At 28.2% G+C, this 21,804-nt stretch overlaps 1 protein-coding gene across 3 annotated transcripts in view; it reads right to left on the minus strand.

Moving 5' to 3' along the window:
• LOC107448429 (uncharacterized) overlaps positions 1-21,804 on the minus strand; it is a 39,142-nt gene that overhangs the window by 14,003 nt on the left and 3,335 nt on the right. For all 3 annotated transcript variants that reach the window (XM_071178534.2, XM_071178532.2, XM_087165983.1), the window contains exons 2-5: positions 11,968-12,126; positions 8,739-9,121; positions 6,433-6,609; positions 237-319 (exon numbers count right to left, since the gene is read on the minus strand). In XM_071178534.2, coding sequence (XP_071034635.2) covers positions 237-319; positions 6,433-6,609; positions 8,739-9,121; positions 11,968-12,004 — 680 coding nt within the window. In that variant the 5' untranslated portion in view covers positions 12,005-12,126. The remainder of the gene's footprint in view (positions 1-236; positions 320-6,432; positions 6,610-8,738; positions 9,122-11,967; positions 12,127-21,804) is intronic.

A 21,804-nucleotide genomic window follows, 5' to 3' on the forward strand; every position in this document is an offset into this window, starting at 1 on the left:
ATATATTGATTTAATATATATTTATTTATATATATTTATTTATATATATTTATTTACATATATTTATTTATATATATTTATTTATATACATTTATTTATATATATTTAATTATATATATTTATTTATATATATTTATTTACATATACTTGTTTACATATATTTACTTGATTTCATTATATATTTTTAAACATATATTGACCTTACTTATATACTTTTTTAAAGAATAATTTCTTACTTTTTTCCAAGATTTTTAATTTTTCCCATTATTTCTTCATTACTAAGTTCTCTTTCTTCATCATCAAAAATTGTAATTTTGTACTGAAAGTAGAAAAAAGAAGCTATGAATGATCTACGTCCAAAATAATATATGTTCTAGACTTTTTACAACTGCAAGATCCAGACGAAGAGCAGCTTTAAGCCAATTTTAAATAAAATCAAATTGGTACTTCCTATGCTAAACTATTTGCATTTGATTCGTATCAAGCATTGAAAGAGTTAAAAATGCTCTTAATAGCTCATTTAGTACCTTCAAAGCAATTAAATTTAAAGGAAAATATCATATTAGTTCTAATTTTTTAATCGGGTTTATTAAACTTTTGATACTACTTGATCCTGAAATTGCGTTTTCTTAAGACTTTTCTCATAAGCAAACTATAATGAAGAATGATTCCTGTTTATCATTTCTTTTGAAAAAGAAAGACTTTTAGTTTTTAAGGATTAAATGAGTTTATTTTAGTATTCAGCTTATATTAACATCTCTTTGTCTGAAAAATTAAAAAAAGTGGTTAACTAAGTTTTTATTTTTATTTTTTTTAAAACTTTAAAATACTCTTACTGACAAAATATTTTGTCCTCATATGTTTTATCCGTCACCAAGACCATACACTTGTGAAATTAAGAATTTTAGAACATAGAAAACTAGAAGAATCATTGATTGGCAGATTCAATCTTTAATACTCCTCTTTAAGTGAAATTTAAGGAAGAGTATACAAAAACGAAAAGTGTTTGAAATAAACAGTAATTATAATAATTCATTTTCAACATTTGCTAAAAAGTATCGTATACTACTTTACCCTTGCAAGAAATTTTTTTATATCCCTGCAATAATTTTGAAAGAATACTAGACACATTTCGTGTAACTTTCAGTTATGAAAAAGTGAAAATATTTTTTAAACTATAGTTCGTTAGTCGTGATGAATCAAAGTTGTTCAAATGTTGTGATAAATCCAATTTTTAGTTGTGATGAGTGAGTTCTGATAAATCAAATCTTTATTAGTTGTGATAAATTAAATCTTTCTTAAAGTTGTGATGAATCAAATCTTTGTTAAATTCATTATCATTTTTTAATTGTGGTCTTTTGACGCAAAAATGACATATAATTTCAAAATTTTAAATTTGAAAATGCTTATTTTTTTCATAGTTTGAATCTTAAGAACGGTTTAATATAAAAGTACTGCAGAAATCTTTTGCAAGTGCAAGGCACTAAGTGTAACATAAATTTTAGAAATGGAACAAATTTTCAGTGGCTCTTAAGACACTCAATTTTAGTACTTTATTTTTTGATTGATTGACGCTAATTCATTGGTTATTCATAATTTAAAAGCATTTTAAACTAAAAGATTCCAAGAAGTGTAAGAAATTTGTGTATACAATTCTTTTATTTGAATTCAACCAGTTTTCATCAAAAATATTTAAAGACAAAACCATTAAATATGCTTTTAAAACAATCTGAATGTGACTGAGAGCATTCAAAGCTTTTTAAAATTTTAATTTCACTACAAACAGATAATTGTTATTGATTTTCTTCCAAAGAATTTATAAAATGTCAAATGCTTGCATATATTATGCAATGGGTAGGCTTATAAAAAAAATTATTATTCAAGAAGTAAAAAATTATGAATAATGAAAAAGAGTATAAAAAATGCTTATAAATTAAAAAACATTTTAAGAAAACATTTAAAATAGTAACAAAAATATGCAGCATAAAGTGAAGGAGAATTTCAAGGTAATAAGCAATATTCTCTTACGGATAAACTATGACAAGCCCCGTTTTGAAACTCACGTGCTTTCCCAGCGCGCACAATGATAGCTGCAATTTTTTTTCTTTCTTTCATATAATACTTGGAGGCTCCGCCCCCTGCTCGCTAACGCTCGCCAACCCCCGAGAATTGCTACGCAATCCTATGTGGTTCACGCCGTGAACCATGGCTCGCTGCGCTCGCTCGCCAATGAACACAATGTTCTAGCACAAAGACATAATATATTATCATCAAAGACATAGTATTTTATCATCAAAGACATAGTATTGTACTTATGTAGATGAATTCTACCAATGCTCTTATTGGCTTTTAAAAAAGTATATTAGCTATTTAGATTGTACATGGTGAAAAAATCAAAACATTAGCTAAATAAGAAACATATTAGCAAAATAAATTATCAAATATTGCTTCACTAATATTCTGCATTTTAAAGCGTGAAAATTCAATGCATAAATAAACCCGAAATATAAAAAAAAATTCAATGCATTCAATACAAACACTTAAACGTTTTTTAGACGTTTAGGTAGCTCCCAGTAGAAAAATATCAATTCAACAACTGCCTTTTAAAGCATTCTCACTTCAATTAATTAATTAATTCCTAATTGAGTTTAAATTAAATATTCGCGATCGCAACGAACTATAGGGGGCGTTGTTGTATGAGACGCTTACCTGCGATTTCCATATGAACCGTCATTCAGTTACTCTGGAGACGTCGTTAATGTAGCGTGTAGCATTGCAACGTTCCTTCTTTAATGTGGCTTATTAAATTTAAAAAAGAAAAATACTTGATATTCTTTCTTGTACAACCGAAAACAAAATGGTATCTCTTTTTATTAGAGAAGGAATATCCAAAACACATCGGAAAAATATTTGTACATTAACAGAAAAAAATATGTATATTCTTATAAGAGTTAAAACCTAATGCCCGAGAAATAGTATTACTAAATTTAATGATATAACATGAAAGGCCTATTTAAACTTTACATTCTATAGTTTTAAGAATCATATTAGTTCAAAAATTAAAATGAACAAAAAGTATACATAAGCCTCATAATTTTATGAAATTTAATTTTGTAAACAACGTTTTTTGACGACAATTTTTATCAAAAAATTTCAAGTTTCAATAAAAATTATTATTTAGAAACTAAGAAACGTAAAATAAAGAATGCTGACGAAACAAAAATAACAAAACAATTCTTTTTTGTCGCCATTTTTAGTGCTACGAATATTCGTCTTTGGGATTTGCCAAAAACAAAACAAGATGCAATTTTATTTTTTCAGGAGGGAAATATTTTACCGAAAAAACGAAAATGTACCAATTCCCACAACATAAAACTTTATCTTGGCAAACGTACGTTTTGGAAATGTTATTTCATTTGGAATCTTATTCATCAGAGTTCATATGGCGATATGATTGTTTTGAATCTATGCTAAACTCTATATCGGCTCATTTTCCACCGAAATCCAATTAACTATTTTGATTTTAAATAAAGTGTTTTATTTTATGAACTGTCGCAAAAATTTTAAGTGTAAATTGGCGGCACTTAAAAACCGCCAAATCTGTAGCGGTGGTGGCGTTAATACGTCGTAAGTACAGAATTTTTATTCCACACTTTTCTGAATCATATTATTTCAAACATTGGAATATACAAGAAGTATACATAAACACATAATGTTATACCATTTAATTTTTCAAAAGTATTTTGAGAACAATTTTTATCAAAAAATTATAAACTAAAAAACGGAAAATAAAGAATTCTTAGGATAAAAAAAACGATTTTAAGAATTATTAACATTGAAATAAAAACTTTCATATTGTTTATTTTTTTATTATTCTTATAGTTAGTTATTATTCTTATAGTTTTATTATTCTTAATCAGACGTAAAAAACCATTCTGTAGAGAACCATCATCAAATGAAAAAAAAATATTTACAAGCAAATTTTTTATTGTAAAAATCATTGCACTTACCTGATTTATGATTCCCGGAGAATTCCAAAATGATAAGTTCCTTGTTTGAAAACTTTATTCTCAAATAATAGATACATAGTTTATACCTTCATTACTTTTAGATAACATACTACACAGCAAAATTTTATAATTGATATGAATTTGAATATGTAGCTAAAAACAGAATAGCTGAATTCTAGTTGAACTTATTCTTTCAAAATTAAAAAAAACTTACCAAGAAAACGATTTAAATTAATTAAGAATCAGCACAAATGGCACTATTTCAAGTAACTTGGATAATTTTTTATTGTTGTTTTCCGAATTATATGGATACAGAAATATCTACTATTCTATAACGAAGAAGAATATGCTATAACTATTACAATTCTGTATGTTCTGAATTCATATTTATTCACTGGAATGACGAAAGCAATATTGACTTCACTTTAATTCGTAATGAATTGAAGACAGAAGAAATACATTTTACCTTAATACACACATCTGTAACAGTATCCGAAATCGGAAGTCATCAGTTGCAAGTTTGTTGATAATAGAAATTAAAAATAATTGAGGAATTTTTCTTCAAATGTTTGGCGTGTTCTGTTCCTGAAAGATTTACTAATATTCTGGAGATTTTTTTTCAAGTTCTTCGGCCTTTTCCTTAGGGAAATTTTGTTTCTTATTTGCTGCTAAAAAATGGCGTCTGATTCAGTCAATGACTTTGATGGAACTAAATGAAAACGTGATAAATTAATGTCCGATATTTACAGGCTCCCGCTAGACGGCGTACTCGAGCGTTGCGATCGCGAATTTCAAGTAACTTGGATAATTTTTTATTGTTGTTTTCCGAATTATATGGATACAGAAATATATACTATTCTATAACTATTACAATTCTGTATGTTCTGAATTCATATTTATTCACTGGAATGACGAAAGCAATGTTGACTTCACTTTAATTCGTAATGAATTGAAGACAGAAGAAATGCATTTTACCTTAATACACACATCTGTAACAGTATCCGAAATCGGAAGTCATCAGTTGCAAGTTTGTTGATAATAGAAATTAAAAATTATTGAGGAATTTTTCTTCAAATCTTTGGCGTGTTCTGTTCCTGAAAGATTTACTAATATTCTGGAGATTTTTTTCAAGTTCTTCGGCCTTTTCCTTAGGGAAATTGTGTTTCTTATTTGCTGCTAAAAAATGGCGTCTGATTCAGTCAATGACTTTGATGGAACTAAATGAAAACGTGATAAATTAATGTCCGATATTTACAGGCTCCCGCTAGACGGCGTACTCGAGCGCTGCGATCGCGAATTGTCATGTTTTTAGTGCAGGCATCTGAATTGAACAACCTGATAATGCTCACTCTGGTTATTGTTATCTGGTTGCTCACTACGTGCTCTTGCGCGCCGAATCCAATCAATTAGTAAAAATGAAAACTGTTGCCAGCGCGAGAAAAGAAATATCATCGGTTTTATTGATACATACATACATACGTACGTATTAGCGTTTTATATAATATAGATTATTACATTATATTATTTAAACAAATTTAATGAGTTCACAACCGTAATTTAATATTTTCTTTTACGTTACGGGCGGATATATTAAATATTAATTTTGCTTGCATCTCATTGTCCACGAAGCTGATAGCTAAGTTCTTAAGCCTTTAATAGATCCCTTTAACTGTAATTTATAACAGTATATAAATGTTATTTTTACAAAATAATAATTGTAAAAAGGTTAATAAGCCCGAGGTTAATAATGGCTGAGAGGTAGAACTTCGCGCCCCCGTGCCACAGGTTCTGGGTTCGATCCTCGGGCCGGGCAAGGTTGTCTCAGCCTTTCATCCCTTCAGTGGGTCGATAAATGAGTACCAAGCAAGCTTGGGAACTAAACACTGGGGGTTTTGCGTTAGGCTGACCATCTAATCGAAACATCTGCTCCTGCACCCCAGAGCTCAAGGGCAAGTAAACTGAGATGGGCACAGTAGGCCTTGGCCCTCTTTGGGCTGTCGTGCCACTGAGTTTAGTTTAATAAGATTAGACTACATTTCTAAATAACTTTATCTTAAAATGTAGCGTGGAATTACATAATAATAATAAAACAAAACAATTCTCTTAGTTTTAAACTCTTGAATTAAAAACGTAACAATAGCAGTACAGGAAAATAGCCTTAAATTAGGGATACAAAAATATTTACAGAAAGACAATACTTGTGTGACTTTTATTAATTTTGTACTGATGACAACCAAAATAATATGGAAATGAATGAAGGAAAAACTTGATCCTACCACGTGATTTTATGGCCAATAAAACTGCATGGACAACAATGGAACACTGCGACACCATCATTAGATTTTTATATATAGTAAGAAACAAAAGCTTTTTTTGGGGAAAAGAAGAATTATTATTATTGCATAATTAAAGTTAGTCTTACCTTGTTAAATCTTTGCTTAAGATCATCAATAATAAACTTGATTCCTTCACCAATCAAACGGGGACTTTCAATTCCATGCATCAAATCTGGCATATTTTCTATCATTATGTCCGTCAAAAAAGAGCGCATCATTTCAAAATCATTCAATTTTTTATAATTCTCGTTATAAAAATTTTCCTGTTCAAAAATAGTTTTATGTTTAATCATTGTATCATTTGATTATACTATTAAACTACATATATATGATCATCAGATAAATAAAAGGGTTATATTACCTAAAAACTGTCAAATAAGGCCAGAAATTTTATAATCATTATATAAAAACTTTCGATTTTTCTAAAACACACTCTAAAAATTTAACCATTCTATCTTTATTTACTATCTAAATACCTGTTCTTTTTTGCGGTGGGGAAAAAGTAAACAATTAATCAGTACTGAGCAACTTCAAAATAATGTAAAAAACTGAAAAACATGTATCAACATAATTAATTCCATTTTTTTTTATTTCTTCTAATTTTTTTCCTTGCTGGTGACTTTACATTATTATATTAAGAAAACACGTTTTTAATATTTTCCCATAAAAGATAACTGTATTCAGTATCATTTGGTATGATGCTATGATACCTGTTGACCAACTCTTGATAGGAAAATTTTCCACTATCACGCAATTTTTTTCACTGTAACATCCGAAAATCACAATCCAGGGGTTGTAAAAAACCTATTTCCACAGTATCTAAAACTACACTGTATGGTGCAGTTTAATAAAGTGCCGAATATACTAATTTTAGATATAATAGTACATTTGGTACAGATTAAAACTGCACCAATGATTATGATAACCAGAAGTGCCTGTATCATCGGCGTCATTAATAGCATGAAGATTTTTTAGGCTTTATCTGAAAGAATTAGTACTATTTCTCAATTAATTATCCTTTTTGGTATAACACACCTTATTTTTAATTCAATTAATACTCATCAAAAATTAATTAGGCATCATTGAGGTCAGTAATCATAGCCCTTTTTTTACGTTTCTCCCAAACAAATTTGTACCATTTTTCTATTACTATTTCTCTATTTGTATCATTTCTCTATTTTATTAATTTTATTTAGTTTACTTTTTAGTACATAGTTCATTTTTTTCTTTCATTTAATACGTATAACTAAGATTAATTAAGCATTATTGGGGCCACATTTTTGAACATTTCTCTTAAAGGAATTTGTACCATTTTTCTATTACTATTTCTCTATTACTATTTCTTTATTTGTACCATTTCTTCATTTTATTAATTTTATTTAGTTTACTTTTTAGTACATAGTTCATTTTTTTTATTGTAATACTAAATTAATGTATAACTAAAATTGATTAAGTGTTATTGGGGCCACATTTTTGAACAATTCTCCTAAAGAAATTTGTACCATTTTTCTATTACTATTTCTCTATTACTATTTCTCTATTTGTACCATTTCTCTATTTTATTAATTTTATTTAGTTTACTTTTTAGCACATAGTTCATTTTTTTTCCTTCGTGTAATACTAAATAAATGTATAACTAAAATTGATTAAGCATTATTGGGGCCAATAATCATAACATTTTTGAACATTTCTCCTTAACGAATTTGTACCAGTTGTAGAATCTGCACGAATTTGAACAGGTTTGCTAATGAGGATCAGTGTAAACATTAAACAGGAAAAAATGTTTTCAAAAGGCTAAAAATTCAGAAATTGTGAATTGTTTATTTTATTTATTTCTTCAAGTTTAGAAAATGGGCAAAATTACTTATTTTTGAAAATGACATACTGATTTCAAGTTAAGTATGAATGTATGTAAAGCATTCACAACCTATTTATTTTTACTTTCATTAAATAAAATCACCCGGAGAGTATTGTGATCATTTAATTCTTTGCCACTTGAAATACTTTTAATATTTAACTTTATTTCTTTTGGTACTTTCATTTTTATTCAAAACATAAAAAAGTTTCATGAATATATTTTTTTTCTGGATGAAACTAAATTATTTTTATTTAATATTTTTAGTTACTTTTTTTCATGAATAAATTGTTTTTTTCGAAAATTTTCAATCCTTGAAAATTTTTATAAGAAAATGCCTACTGTTTATATGAATTACAAACATAATTCAAAGTAATAAGAAAAATTTTGGACGAAAAAAGTTTGAAAGGAAGTTTTCAAATTTAAATCAGTTAAATACGCAGCACTTTGTACGCAGTACGTTGCCACGCCGTAATTTTTTTTTTTTAAAAAACTTAGTAATATATAATGAACTTCGATCCAAACTTATAGCTTTACCAAAAACTGATATTTGTTTTGAGAATGTCTATCCAATTCTTGCTGTGTTTCCTGCGTCGGATTACCAATAGGCGAACTAGGAAAAAAAAGATCATCATGTGAAATGTCTACTCTAGCAAGGGCTCCTGTATAGTCATTATCTTCGGGCTCGGTCACAGTTTCGTCCAAGTCCACTGTAACGTCAAGAAATGATCCAGATTTCGTCCCATCCTCAGATCCAGATTTTGACTCATCCTCTGATCCAGACTTTGACTTATCCTCCGATCCAGATTTTGACTTATCCTCAGATCCGTGTGATTGAGATTTTGATTCATCCTCAGATACAGATGATTCACTCTCTTCTGTATCCTTTTTATTCTCACTCGACATATTCACTAATTTTCCTATAACAAAGAAATTTTGATTGTAAATCCAATTTAAGTATTGTCGATATAAAATCTGATCGGGTAATGACAGAAAGATTATAGTTGAAAGTGTGAAAAAAATTGTTTTTACTTCTCTTAAAATATTTTGCCATCTCTTAAGATTCAGGTTTTTTTAAAAATCAACCCTTGTTTGCATTGTCTGATTTTATATTAAAAAATGCCTTTTAAAATTTTAAATATATTTTTATGTATATTAAAATTATATAAAACATTTATATTTTTATGTATTTATTTATTTATATAACGTTATTTATTTATTTTTACTTATTTTTCTTATAACAATCAAAGAGTATTTGAAACTTTTCTTAATTTTTCGCAAAAAGTTTGAATTTTAATTGGAAAGAATATCAGCTCTTGAGCTCTGAAATACAATATAGTTCTTTCTGATATTCTAAATTGTATTTTTTTAGTTATTTATTATCAACCCAATATACATACTAGACTTGTAACAAGTAAAAATTAAAGGTATAAGTAAAAGGAACTACCAAATAAAGTTTCCAAAAAAATATTGAGATAATTAATTCAAATTATACTCTGATATAGGGAATAATTACACTTCTACAAATATTAGTGAAATCAAATATTAATTAATAAATATTGGAACTTTAATATTGAAAATTATGCTGTCTACTACCAATATACTGTATATTCACACTTATTCGGGTATGCACATTATGTTGGCTTAGAAATAAAAAAATAATTTTAACTATTTTGCTATTTGTTATTAAGACATTGTACAAATTAGTTTACACTAAGTCATTTATAATTCTAAACATAATACTAAAGTAACATATAGAACGCATTTTATCAAAATAATTGCTTACAAAAACGGGCTTTAATTATTGATTATGTAAATAGCTTTCTTTTGGGAAATTTTGAAATTTTCTTCTAATTTAAATTTTGTGTAACTGAATTTGTTTCATAAGTATTTTGATTTATATCGAATTAGTGTTCAAATTCATCATGCTGCTGTTTGCTTTCATTTAACAAATAATTATATTGAAAAAAATTTAAAACTGAGTTTTAATTTAGTGCAGCGTGAAATAAGGAATTTACGTTAGAGAACCAAATTAGAAGGTAATTAAAAATTATTTTTTGTATTAAAAATATGAATTTAAATTTTAATTATCTATAACAAAATGAAAACATTTTCTGTGTATCTCTCTTATAACACCAGAACCATTTATACTAGCGTCCTAAAATTTGGGTAATTTTAATCATTATGTAATTTCTATGAGATAGTACTTAAAAGACGTATGAAAAATTTATTTTTTATGGGTTAACTCGTTATTGATGAAAATTATACGGCTGACGATTCTGTTTTATTAAAAATTTATAAACGGTAACATCAATGACATTCGTTTGCCTATAGCTCTCATTTATCAAAAAAAAAAAAAAAAAGGTTACTGCGCGTTTTTAAACAGTATTAAAATATTTTTTCTATTCGTATCTGGCAGATAAACTCTATGTTCAACTTGAACGTTCAGACTACGTCATCAAATTAGAATTCCTATTTATTTATTTGAAACTATAAGTGGCTGGGTGGCGCAATTGGTTTGTCGTCGGCCTTCTGAGCCCAAGTCTGCGGGTTCGATCCCCGGCCCAGACACCGGATTTTCAGGATGCAGAAAATCCTCAGCGGCCATGTCGAATGATTATGCGGCATGTAAAAGATCCCTGGAGGGCCTTATTGGCTCTTGGCATTTCCGACAAAATTAAATTCCTAGTGCACTTTATCTTAATTCCTAGGGCACTGCCATCTAGTGTGGCAGAAACTAGACATCCAAATTAACATGGCCAACGGTATCTCACCCATTGTGGTGGTTCTGAAAGAGTGGATACCACTTCTGGAGAACTCACTAGGTCTGCTCATCGGGAAGACTGATTGTGCAGCTCATAGAAAATAAAGAATATTTGAAACTATGTGTTTATTTTGTTTATAATTATTTTATAGCGTCTGTAATTGGATACTTGCACTTTAAGAAGAAGATCATTTATACCCACACATGTATCCTATGACGTCAGCACTAGCTAATCGTTTATAAACAAGATGGTGTGTTAAAGTCGAGTTAAGTCTATTTATGTAAGCTAGAATGTTAATTAACGTGAAGTTAATTTAATACAACACCGTATCGCACATCGAATTTGTTACAATGTAATTCTTTCTCATCTACATCTTTTACTTAGCTTAAAGTCCCATAGGGGACTGATCGTTAAGACGCAGCTCCCAGCAGATTACCGGAGTCAAGCAACACTGGCTGCTATCAGTGTGCGAGTGGGTGACCACTTATATCAGCCTGCGTAGGGACAGAGGGTGTGCGGTATTGGTCCTCGTTAAACTGTTCTGTCGTAAAGTACTCGACTTCGCGTACAGGTCGTCGGGCTACCGAAGCGGGGGTGCTATCCTTTCTGCTAAGGATCAAAATTGTGATGGCTTGTATTCGGATCATACTCAGGGATGTTTCCCAGACCGTCGCCAATAGCCCATTGTGCAGCTCTATTGCGACGTAAATGAACTGCAACAACTTAGATTTATTATTTTTGTGATTTATTGCAACCATCATATATTTTTGTTTTGTGTATCTGGCAATTTTGTTACATAATTCGTTTGTTTATGGTTAATATGGCCTCGTGCCTGTCTTAGTGTTAAGTTCAAAAATATAGTGAAAGAATTCAAATCTCAAGAGAATTGATGCTTGACGCGCTTGAATTACTCGAAATAGAGTGGAAAGAAAGGTTGCTAACGTAAGCAAATGCCGCATTGCAACAACCATTGAGGATTTGTTAGGGGAGGAGATACTCACCTACCAAATACGTCACTTGCAGTTGCAGGTATCCCATTGGTCAGCTGAAAACGACTTCACGCTTCGTTGTGTTCGTTAAATGCCGTGATTTAGAAGTCATCAGCAGAGGCGTATCTATGGAAAGAAGCGCCTATGGCAAACCTCTTACTGGCGCCCTTACTAAAATATTAAAATTCTTTTTTTTTTATCCAATACAAAATAAAAGCATTGTTTGAAGTATTTAACTCTTTTGACAATATCACAAAAAGATTGAATTGAATTTAAAAAAAAAAATTGATAAATAAATAAATATTAAATATAAGAATAAAATTATCTCTTTTTAAATGTTATGCATTCACGTGTATTCGAAATCCTCATCGGTAAGAAATTAAAATACCTTTTTTTATCATATTTATAGAAGATTCTATTGCGTTTTTTCAATTGTCAATAAAAATTCTAAGAAGTTGTTTAATTAAGCACAATTATATTTTAAAGTTTTACAAATATAATTTGGTAACAGAATTACGTACACACAACAAATGTAGCTCTGAGTTAAAGAAGAACTATAACATAACCGGATGATTACTCAACATTTTCAAAATTAAAACTGAAGGAAATTGATTTTTTTTAAATAATCACGCTTTGCTAACATCAAAATAAAATCATCGCGATATAAAAAATTCATTAAAGATTACAGTGTAAATAATTACGATTTGTTATGATAATTACGAATAAAATAGCAACAATAAAAAAAAAGATATATTTTGATTAGTTTATTTACTGTTCAATAAAATAAGAAAACCGATGCTCTTAATATAATTACGTTTTACAATCCTTATATAAAAACAGATAATAAGAGAAAATATACACACAATTACATACAAAACAAGACTTAATAACGACAATAATACATTTTTTATTGAGAAATAAATTAGGGGAAGTTGACGATTAGTTTTAAGAATATCTAGAAATAATTCTTTTGCTAACAGTAAAAAAAGGCAAAAAGTAAAGAAATAGACCAGAATACATTTTAGCATATTTAATTAAAAAAAAACAAATTATGAAAAATTATCTTCGCATCACAATGGAACAAATTAAAAATAAAGCAAAATATTAAACAAATTTGAATTATAAATTTTTAGACGTTAAGTGCTCAAAAAAATAAATAAACGGACCATCCTGATAACTTTTGATCTAATGATCAGATCTTCACTTTCTTCTCATCTCAATGGTTCAAGGGGTGACTTAAAATATGATAATTAATAGGTGCAGGTATGATATTTTAAGTTACGAAATCAGATACTAAAACGTACTTTCTCTGAAGTTTCTGTTCATACATGCCATTTTTTCGACGGATTTGGATCAAGAGTGGCGCTAGACTTAGCCCGACAGGGGGTCAGCAATGCCCCGACAGGGGGGCTAAGATAATTTTGAAAATAAGCAAAAATTTTTAATACACGAAAAATAATAAATATGACATAGACATATTTGTTCTGATAAAAAAATTATCATGATTCAAATATTAACAAAGAAAAAATATAAAAGTGATATCTGAATAAATAAACAATATATGCACATCCATCATAAGATTCTACAGTGTTCTCAATTAAATATTCTACTCAAACAATAAAAAATTTATGCACAACTAGAAAAAATTCCAAAAATTCGAGCTTACTACTACTAATGTTTAATTCCGTAACCTTGTAATTTTGAACCTAATCCAGCAGACAAGAGAACTCCAGGATTAAGTAGTGGAAGAAATTTTTGCATTCGTGGAGGACGTTTTGATAGCCCGCATTTGAGTTACATGGAGAGGAAAACCACGAAATCCTCCCACGGTTAGTCTGATACCAAGGGAACTCTAAGAAATGATCCGCTTACCACTGAGGATATTTCACGTCAGCACTGTGGTCGGTAAAAGCCGGGTGTGGAATTCATATCACTCAGCCATCACTGGGATTCGAACTCGGTGCACCTCATTCGGAGGAGAATGCTCTATCCCTTGAGTCCAACTTTATTGAGTAATAACTCTGCGGCAGGTACCAATTTTCCAATTTTATTGATTGGTGCCAATTTTATTGATTTACTTAAATTTAATCACCTTCAAAATGTAAATGGTAATTCAATCGTAATTTTTGTAGAAAAAAAGGGAAATAAACCGTTTTTCCTTTAAACCTGCAATGAATGCAGAAGCAACCACGAGGGTAAGTGAGCAAAATGAATAGGTAGCGGAGCCTTCCAGTTCTTTAAATAATTGTTAAATTACTAGTTATTAACATGCATACTTAAAAAATTACGAAAAAAGTTTTTCAGTATTAAGAAATAATAATTAAAAACTGTCATCAGCTGGAATAGAGCCCCCGATCTCACAGTTTTGTGTTAGATTTCATAATCATCAGCCCCAAATATACAAACCTGCCTTGCGGATACTTTTTTAAAAAAATTTTTAAATTCAATAAATTAAGTCATTTGGATACTTGACATTCTTGAAAAATGCTTTCCAAATTACCATTTTTAACGTTTATAACAAGTATCTTCAGTTCATTTAGAAGTGAACCATAATTCGGCTTATCTTATTCATTTTCAGCTTATGTATATACACCAAAAATTATTCAAAACTAGATTAGATATAACTCAAGGACTGCAAACTTAACTGTCGGATATAAAACCTTATTTAAGATTGAAAATGGTAAAACGAGGAAAAATCTACATTCCTCGAATTAAATATTTTAAAAATAGTCTGTTTTTAGGTTATAATATTCGTAATTACCTTAATAAACTTTAATCGTAATGTCGGGGTTCCGCCGATGGAAGACATTTAATATATACACACTAACGCTTTATATCAATTAGCAATTAGTTTTAGAATTACAATTATAGAATAATTATTTTAAGATTATTATAGAATTAATATAGAATTAATAATTATTATAAAGTGAAAGGTTTTAAAAGACAAATATTTGTTAATGTTTAATATTTAATCTATGAAAAAACATAACACATATTGAAATCTAACGAATGGCCCCTGATAAATTTCGTGACAAAAAAAAAAAAAAAATTGAAGCTTGATTGATTTCCGGATTTTAGAAACACCTTCCAGTTTTACTATTCAATCAAATTGATTTCGATGTCGTTCATCCCACCTGTCTCACTAGTGATTCAGCATATATTGATATCATTTTTGTTTCGTTCTTACTTAATATTAATTTGCTTGCGACAATTATTTTTTTACGTATTAATTGTTTAAATATTAATTGATTTTTGAATTGACAATTTCAATCATCTCTTAGGTATTTAAAACTGCAGCATATCACATGAAAATATTAAGTATATATCATTTTTACAATAAAGTAAAATGAAAAAGAATTCTGATCCTTAGGAACAGATATTAAATAGTCTCATGATCGAATGATGGAGCATAATTACCTTTTAAACAAATCAAATTTTTTTTTTACCTTTTAAACTAAAAATTTGCTTATTTTTATATAACTTATTAATACTCAAATTATTCAAAAGATGATATGACAACGAAGTTTTTTTATTTTATTCAGTCATTTATTTACATTTTTTCCACTTCTTTATTTATTTTTATTTCATTAAATTAAATGCACACTGTTAAAATAAAAACAAAGCTGTCAAATTTTTATATATAGTTTCGATTTATAACTTTAAGAAATTGCTTCGACTTTGATTAGGAAATTTAAAAGCCTTATTAATGAAAAAATTGAGAAGCCTTATTAACTTTAAACACATAATAACAACAAAAAGGAGTTAAAAATAGAATGATCAATAAACAATAAAATCGTAAGCTAACTAAATTAATTAATTTCGTGTACGAACTATAATATTGCAAATTAAACATATTTCATATTTAGGGGAAACATGGAAAATTTGATCATACAGGAGTTTTAGACAATTTTTTTCTCATGTTTTAACATTTTTTTAGCTGATGATCATTTGATTTCAATGCTCTATTAAAGAAAATCATATGTTGTTTCTGTCTATTAGCAGTAAGTAAAATTAAAATTAAATTACATTTGTTATATCAATTTTATCCGGAACAGACCAAATCAATAGTTTTGGCAAACAGGCCAGTCAAAGAGGGAATTGAATAGTGGCCCGCCATTTAAATGAATAAACAAAACAAAAAAAATCTCAATGTATATATAAAAAACTGCTCAAATCTTTCACGTTTTGATTGATTTACCAAAATTGATTTAATAGAAACATTTGCTTACCTCCATGTGAAAGATTTATGTCTTTTTTTTATCCTACAAAAAGTTGATATAGAAATTCCTATTTCATTCTCTTACGATTGATTTGAAAAATAACAGAATTAAATCAACTACAATAATTAAATAAAGTAAACAATTATGCTAGTTGAAACATTTAGGATGATTAAAGGAAAGAAAGCTTTTATAATAAATTAGAAAAAATATCTTCTAAATTTTGTAAGAGAGAAAAATTCGAATGGAACGAGTCCCAATTTAAGGACAGTATGGAAATCTTAAGACAGATTCTAACAAGACCCTCCCCCTATCTACAGCCCTAGAAATGTTTTCTTCTTAGAAATTTATGACCAGAAATCAAACAAAAGGGTGTTTCTGTGGATATCTGATATTTCCGAAGTTAGGAGAAAAGAGCCCCTAGGCAATATCAAGAAGCTAAAAACATATTCTCACAGTGTAAAGTGAGGAGTCTATTTAACAACTCTGTGGGTGGTAGCTACGAAAGTGGGGATATTTTCATCAGTAGAAAAAGCGTTTTATTGCTCTTTTGGTTAGAAAAGTGAAGAATAACAATTATTTTATGTTTGTAAGCACTTCGATTAGATTTTGAAAAGCATCCAACTATGTAAAAAAGAAAAAATAATCTGAATAAATCTTCAAAAAAAGAAGAAAAAAGTGGGATCTGGTGGCCCTCTTGAGTTATAAATAATAAATGAGTTAGAATTTTAAAAAAAAAAAAAATTAATGCAATGAGATTTTAGACTTTTCGGGGGCCCCATCAGAACTCGGGGCCCTGGGCCAGGGCCCATCCTTAAAAACGGCTCTGGTTCAAAATTACAAGGCTGCGGAGATTAGGTCAGCTGTTCAACGACGGATAGAATAAAATAAAATAGCAAGATATACAAATTTTTATATTATTTTGTGGAAGGTAATTTTAAATTGTAAAATATAAAATTTGAATAAAATTGATTGAATAATTAAAGATAAATGAAATTTAAACAAACCGACGTTCTTAAAATTTGAACTCGGAAACTAATCGATCGATTGCTCTGAAAGTTTGTGTTTTGAAATTAAAAGGATGTAAAAATATGTAGAGCATACAATTCAATATATTTTATTATTATTTAATAAACTAGTAAAAAATAACAAATAATTATTTAAAATTATTTTTGCTTAAAAATTTGTGCATAATTTTTTTCTTCTTTTTTTTGTAATTTAATGTATACATTTTTCAATACACTCAAGAAGTTCTCGAGATAATGCGCAATAATCGAAGTATGAAGTTAAAATTAAAGGACCCAAACTTTCCATCTCTTTTTTTTGCCATAACTTTGGACACTATCATCTTCCAGATTGCGGCTGTTTCCGCATTTTGAAAATTAAAAACCTAAAACTAAACTTTTGATAAACTTGCATGTTTATCCTGAACAAAATGCGCTTTAGTGCTCTTTTTCGTAAAAATATGGTATTGACTCTTTATACGTGAATATACGATTAAATCAAAAGTTAATCAAGGTGTTCCCTTTTTCCATTTCATACACTGTACATAAAATAAGTCAATGAGAATCTATTATGTTGATTAATATATATTTTAAGATATTGAATACGGACAGTTTAATTGTTTCTCTGAATCAATCAACAATCTTTTTACTACTAAGAAAATGATAAAAAAAATGATAAATTAAATCTGCCAAAAAATTAAAATAAATTACAAATATTTTGTTACTGTTTGTTTTTCTTTTTTTTCCGACTGCTTATTTAATGCGTTGATTAAAATATAAACCTTGAATCCGAATAAGTAAATGATTTTCCTCATTTAAAAGTATTAAAAAAATGAAAAAATTAAAACTGAATTTTTTAAATTTTATTCTTTTACTTTCATTTTGCTTAAAAATTTCACAAAGCAATTATGTGATCCCATAAACCATTAATAAACATGTTACATAAAAAAGAATTTGTAAAGAGGACCTGCCTCTCTCTCTCTGTCCCTCAAGCTTTTGTCAGTTATTCTCCCAGTAAAGAGAGGTGATTATCTATCCCCTCCTCAGTTCTCCAGAAAAAAGAATAGCAGTTTGAAAGATAAGTTTCCTAGAAAATCAAGATGTGTTTGAGGGAAAAGGATTTCTATGGGTCTTCGAAAAGTCTTCAATTTCAACCATGTCTAATCGCATCCGGACTCTAGTTTAACAATGTATGAGCAAAGTTAGGAGTAGTGCAGTGAAACTACAACTACATAGAATTTACAATATATTTTACTAAATTTTGTTACTAATTCTTAAAAATAAATTTAAAAAAAAGTCAACTACAAAAATTTTTATTAGGCATTTGTAAATGAATTTTTGACATTTTTTAGAAAAAAAATGTGACCAGACTATTTTCCCGACGAGACTTTAAATTTTTCCCGATGGGGGGGCTGGCCATGCCCGACGGGGGTGCTCCAGCCCCCCCCCTGACCCCCTACTGGCGCCGCCCTTGATTTGGATTTCTGAATCCCAAAATTTAGGGGGTAATCGCAATGTGAGAAGTACCTAGAGAGATTTTCAAGCAAAGTGAAAAAAAATTTCTTGCGCAATTATAAAGGTCGTTTATAATTGTGTAAATTAAGTTGTTTTTAAGGAAAAAGAAAAAAATATAAATCATTGAAATATTCGAGAAGATGACTTTTTGCATCTTTATGGAAATACATTTCTAAATATATTCTTAAAAGAAAGATAATTATTTAATAAATAAATATTATTGTGATTATCACTTTATTGATAACTTTTTCTTTCAAGTTACTAAACTGTTGTAATGATTGGGTTATAAACTACACATTATAACATTAATATTATTTTGCTACCATTTTACTTTGATTATAAGAAATAAATATAATATATAAATGGCGGATACTTAATAAACCCATTTGAAAATAGTATACCAATTTTTTTCAAGCAATGTGATATGGGATGATATAAATGTAATGTAAGTGACATATATTGCAAAACACTTGAAAATTAAAAGAATAGTATTTATATGAAATTAAAAAAGTAGTATTTATTTAATCTATTTTTTATTAATAAAAAAAAAGGGAAGAAAATGGCAATCTGAAAAAAAAGAAAAAATATAGGAGAAAGATTTGCGAAATTTTGTGGCCGAGAAATAAGGAAGAAGTTGATTCAATTTCAAACTCAAAGACAGTTTGATAAATATTAACTGAATATAATTTAAAAATTCAGAACAAACATGTCTTTAAAAATTAGAAGAAAAAATTTCAATTTGTAAGTAGAAGGATTATTACAATTCACATTTAAAGCATTAAAATATAATTAAAATTGTGAGTGAATATACTTCTGTAACTTAGAGTACAAAAAAAAAAAAAAAAATGCCAACAACTGACGATATGCTTCCTAACCATTCAAAGGAAAAAAAAAAGATCAAACTTTTACAAGTGGTTAAATTCAAAATTTATCTATTAATAAATAAAAAGAAAAGCATGTTACTTTATGAATGTTACTTACTTATAAACAAAAAATTATTTACCTATCGCAATAAATTTTCAGGAAATTTAAAAAATTATGTCCCCAATAACATTTGAAATTTTAACATTCATCTTTTTTTTTTACTACATATTAATTTAAATAATAAAGCATTAACGAATATTTAATTATACAATGTATAATTATTACTACAAAAAATTCCTTGTGCATGTTAAATGTTTTTTCATATAAAACAGCAATAATAGAAACTAAAAAATATTATAAATTCTAATTTATTGAATTAAAAGGGGGGAGAGCCAAATGTCTCTCTCGATCTATATATAAGAGATGCCAACTTGCTCTGTTTAATGGGAAACTTTTTTCTAGTGGTAGCAAAATTTATGTTTTGTTTCTTGGTTTATGCAGATATACAATTATTTAATTATTAAATTTGATATAAAATTATTTTTTAAGCCACTACGTATGTATAATTCGAAATTTCGTGTTAAATACAATTTCATTCCAATTATCTAGTGGTAAGCATTTTAAATTTAACCAAAATTATCCAAACGTTTGCAAGCTTTGGAATTTTACTTTCCACCACTTAATAAAATATTTCTGAGAAATCTTAGCAGTTGGCATCCCTTCACGTAGACATCATTTCTAAAAAATATAACGAACGCCTATAACGCTAATTAATAATTTATGCGTAATACATTTATTTAAATATTTAGGAAATGATTACTTACAATCAAGGAAAAAAATCCTACCACTTAAATAGTTGAATGAATTAAAACCTATCTGAAAAAGCTGTAACCTATCAAATTAGATTATAAAATTCCAAAATAGACTATAAATATTTATTTTCTTGAATTAAATTTTGAAATAACAACTAGAACGAGCAGAATTTTTCATTGGAGCGTGAACACCTAACAACTTACAATTACGTCTGTCTTTATTTTTCAAAATAGAGGGGTGTACTACCAGACAGAGGCACCTCCCATTTTTAGTATTTCACACTTTTGTGGAGGTGATTCCCACCATGGATGACAAATATTTCCTGTTTTGGAAGGATTTACGCTAATTTACAGCAGGGGTTCTTTTTGAAATCTATTCAACAGATCCGGAAAACGTTTTTCAAAGAGATTTGAACCCCTGATGAAGCTGAAGATTTACAAGCATGAGACACCCTATGGATTTTACATTTCTCTGTCCTCTGGTAATCACCAAAGATCTATCTCTGCCTGAAGGGGTTCCCTGATTAATTGCCTTTTTAGAAGGACTACAATCTTGTAATGTGATACGAAGAGGAGGAACAAATTCTTTTCTCTTTGCTTGTGGTAGTTCGTGAAAAAATAAAGAAAATGAAAATTTATTCAGGGATCATGGATTCTCTGCATTCTGGTCTTTCACTTATCTTTTCTTGTTTAAGAATGGGGAACTTCTTGAAAAGAAAGAGTAAAGTTACAGTGGGATGCACTATGGGAGGTCTCACTTTCATTTAGATAAGGAGAAAAAGTTTCTTTACATTTCTCACCCACTTTTGAACATCCTAAAATTCGTTCGTTCGCCTTTCATTTTCTTTTAGTCTCTTATATTTTTACTCAATTTTTTTCATATAGATAAATATTTTAAATTTAAGGATTCAGCTTCTTTATTATAGTTTAATTTTAACGTATGGTACTTTCCAATATACATAAATAATACCAAATAATCTAAGTCGAAAGCATTTTTTTAAGTATATTATTTTAAACTGAAATGAATATCAAAGTAAACTATTCTAAATAAAAATCAATAAATATTTTTAGGATTTGTTTTCTTTTTTTATTATTGAAAAGTACATGATTTTGAATAAATACGTTATGCATTGCCGAGGAAGAAGAAATTTGATATATCGATATATTTACTACTCAAAAGCTATAACATCATACATAGCACAGGCTATATAAGCTATATTAATATTAATTAGTTAATTATTATATTAATTAGTTAATTATTTTATTTTTATATATAACCATGATTGTGCGTTCTAAAATAATCACACTATCACTTATATACAAAACTCACTTTCTGTTGTTAATTTTCACAAACATGAAATTAAAGTAAAGCAGCATGTAACGGTTTAATTATAAATTAAGTTTATTATTAATTCAGAACTTTAAATTGTTTTACAT

Source organism: Parasteatoda tepidariorum, chromosome 6 (assembly GCF_982258835.1).
Source record: "Parasteatoda tepidariorum strain Cologne lab strain chromosome 6, Ptep-v5.0, whole genome shotgun sequence".
NCBI classification, from domain to species: Eukaryota; Metazoa; Arthropoda; class Arachnida; order Araneae; family Theridiidae; genus Parasteatoda; species Parasteatoda tepidariorum.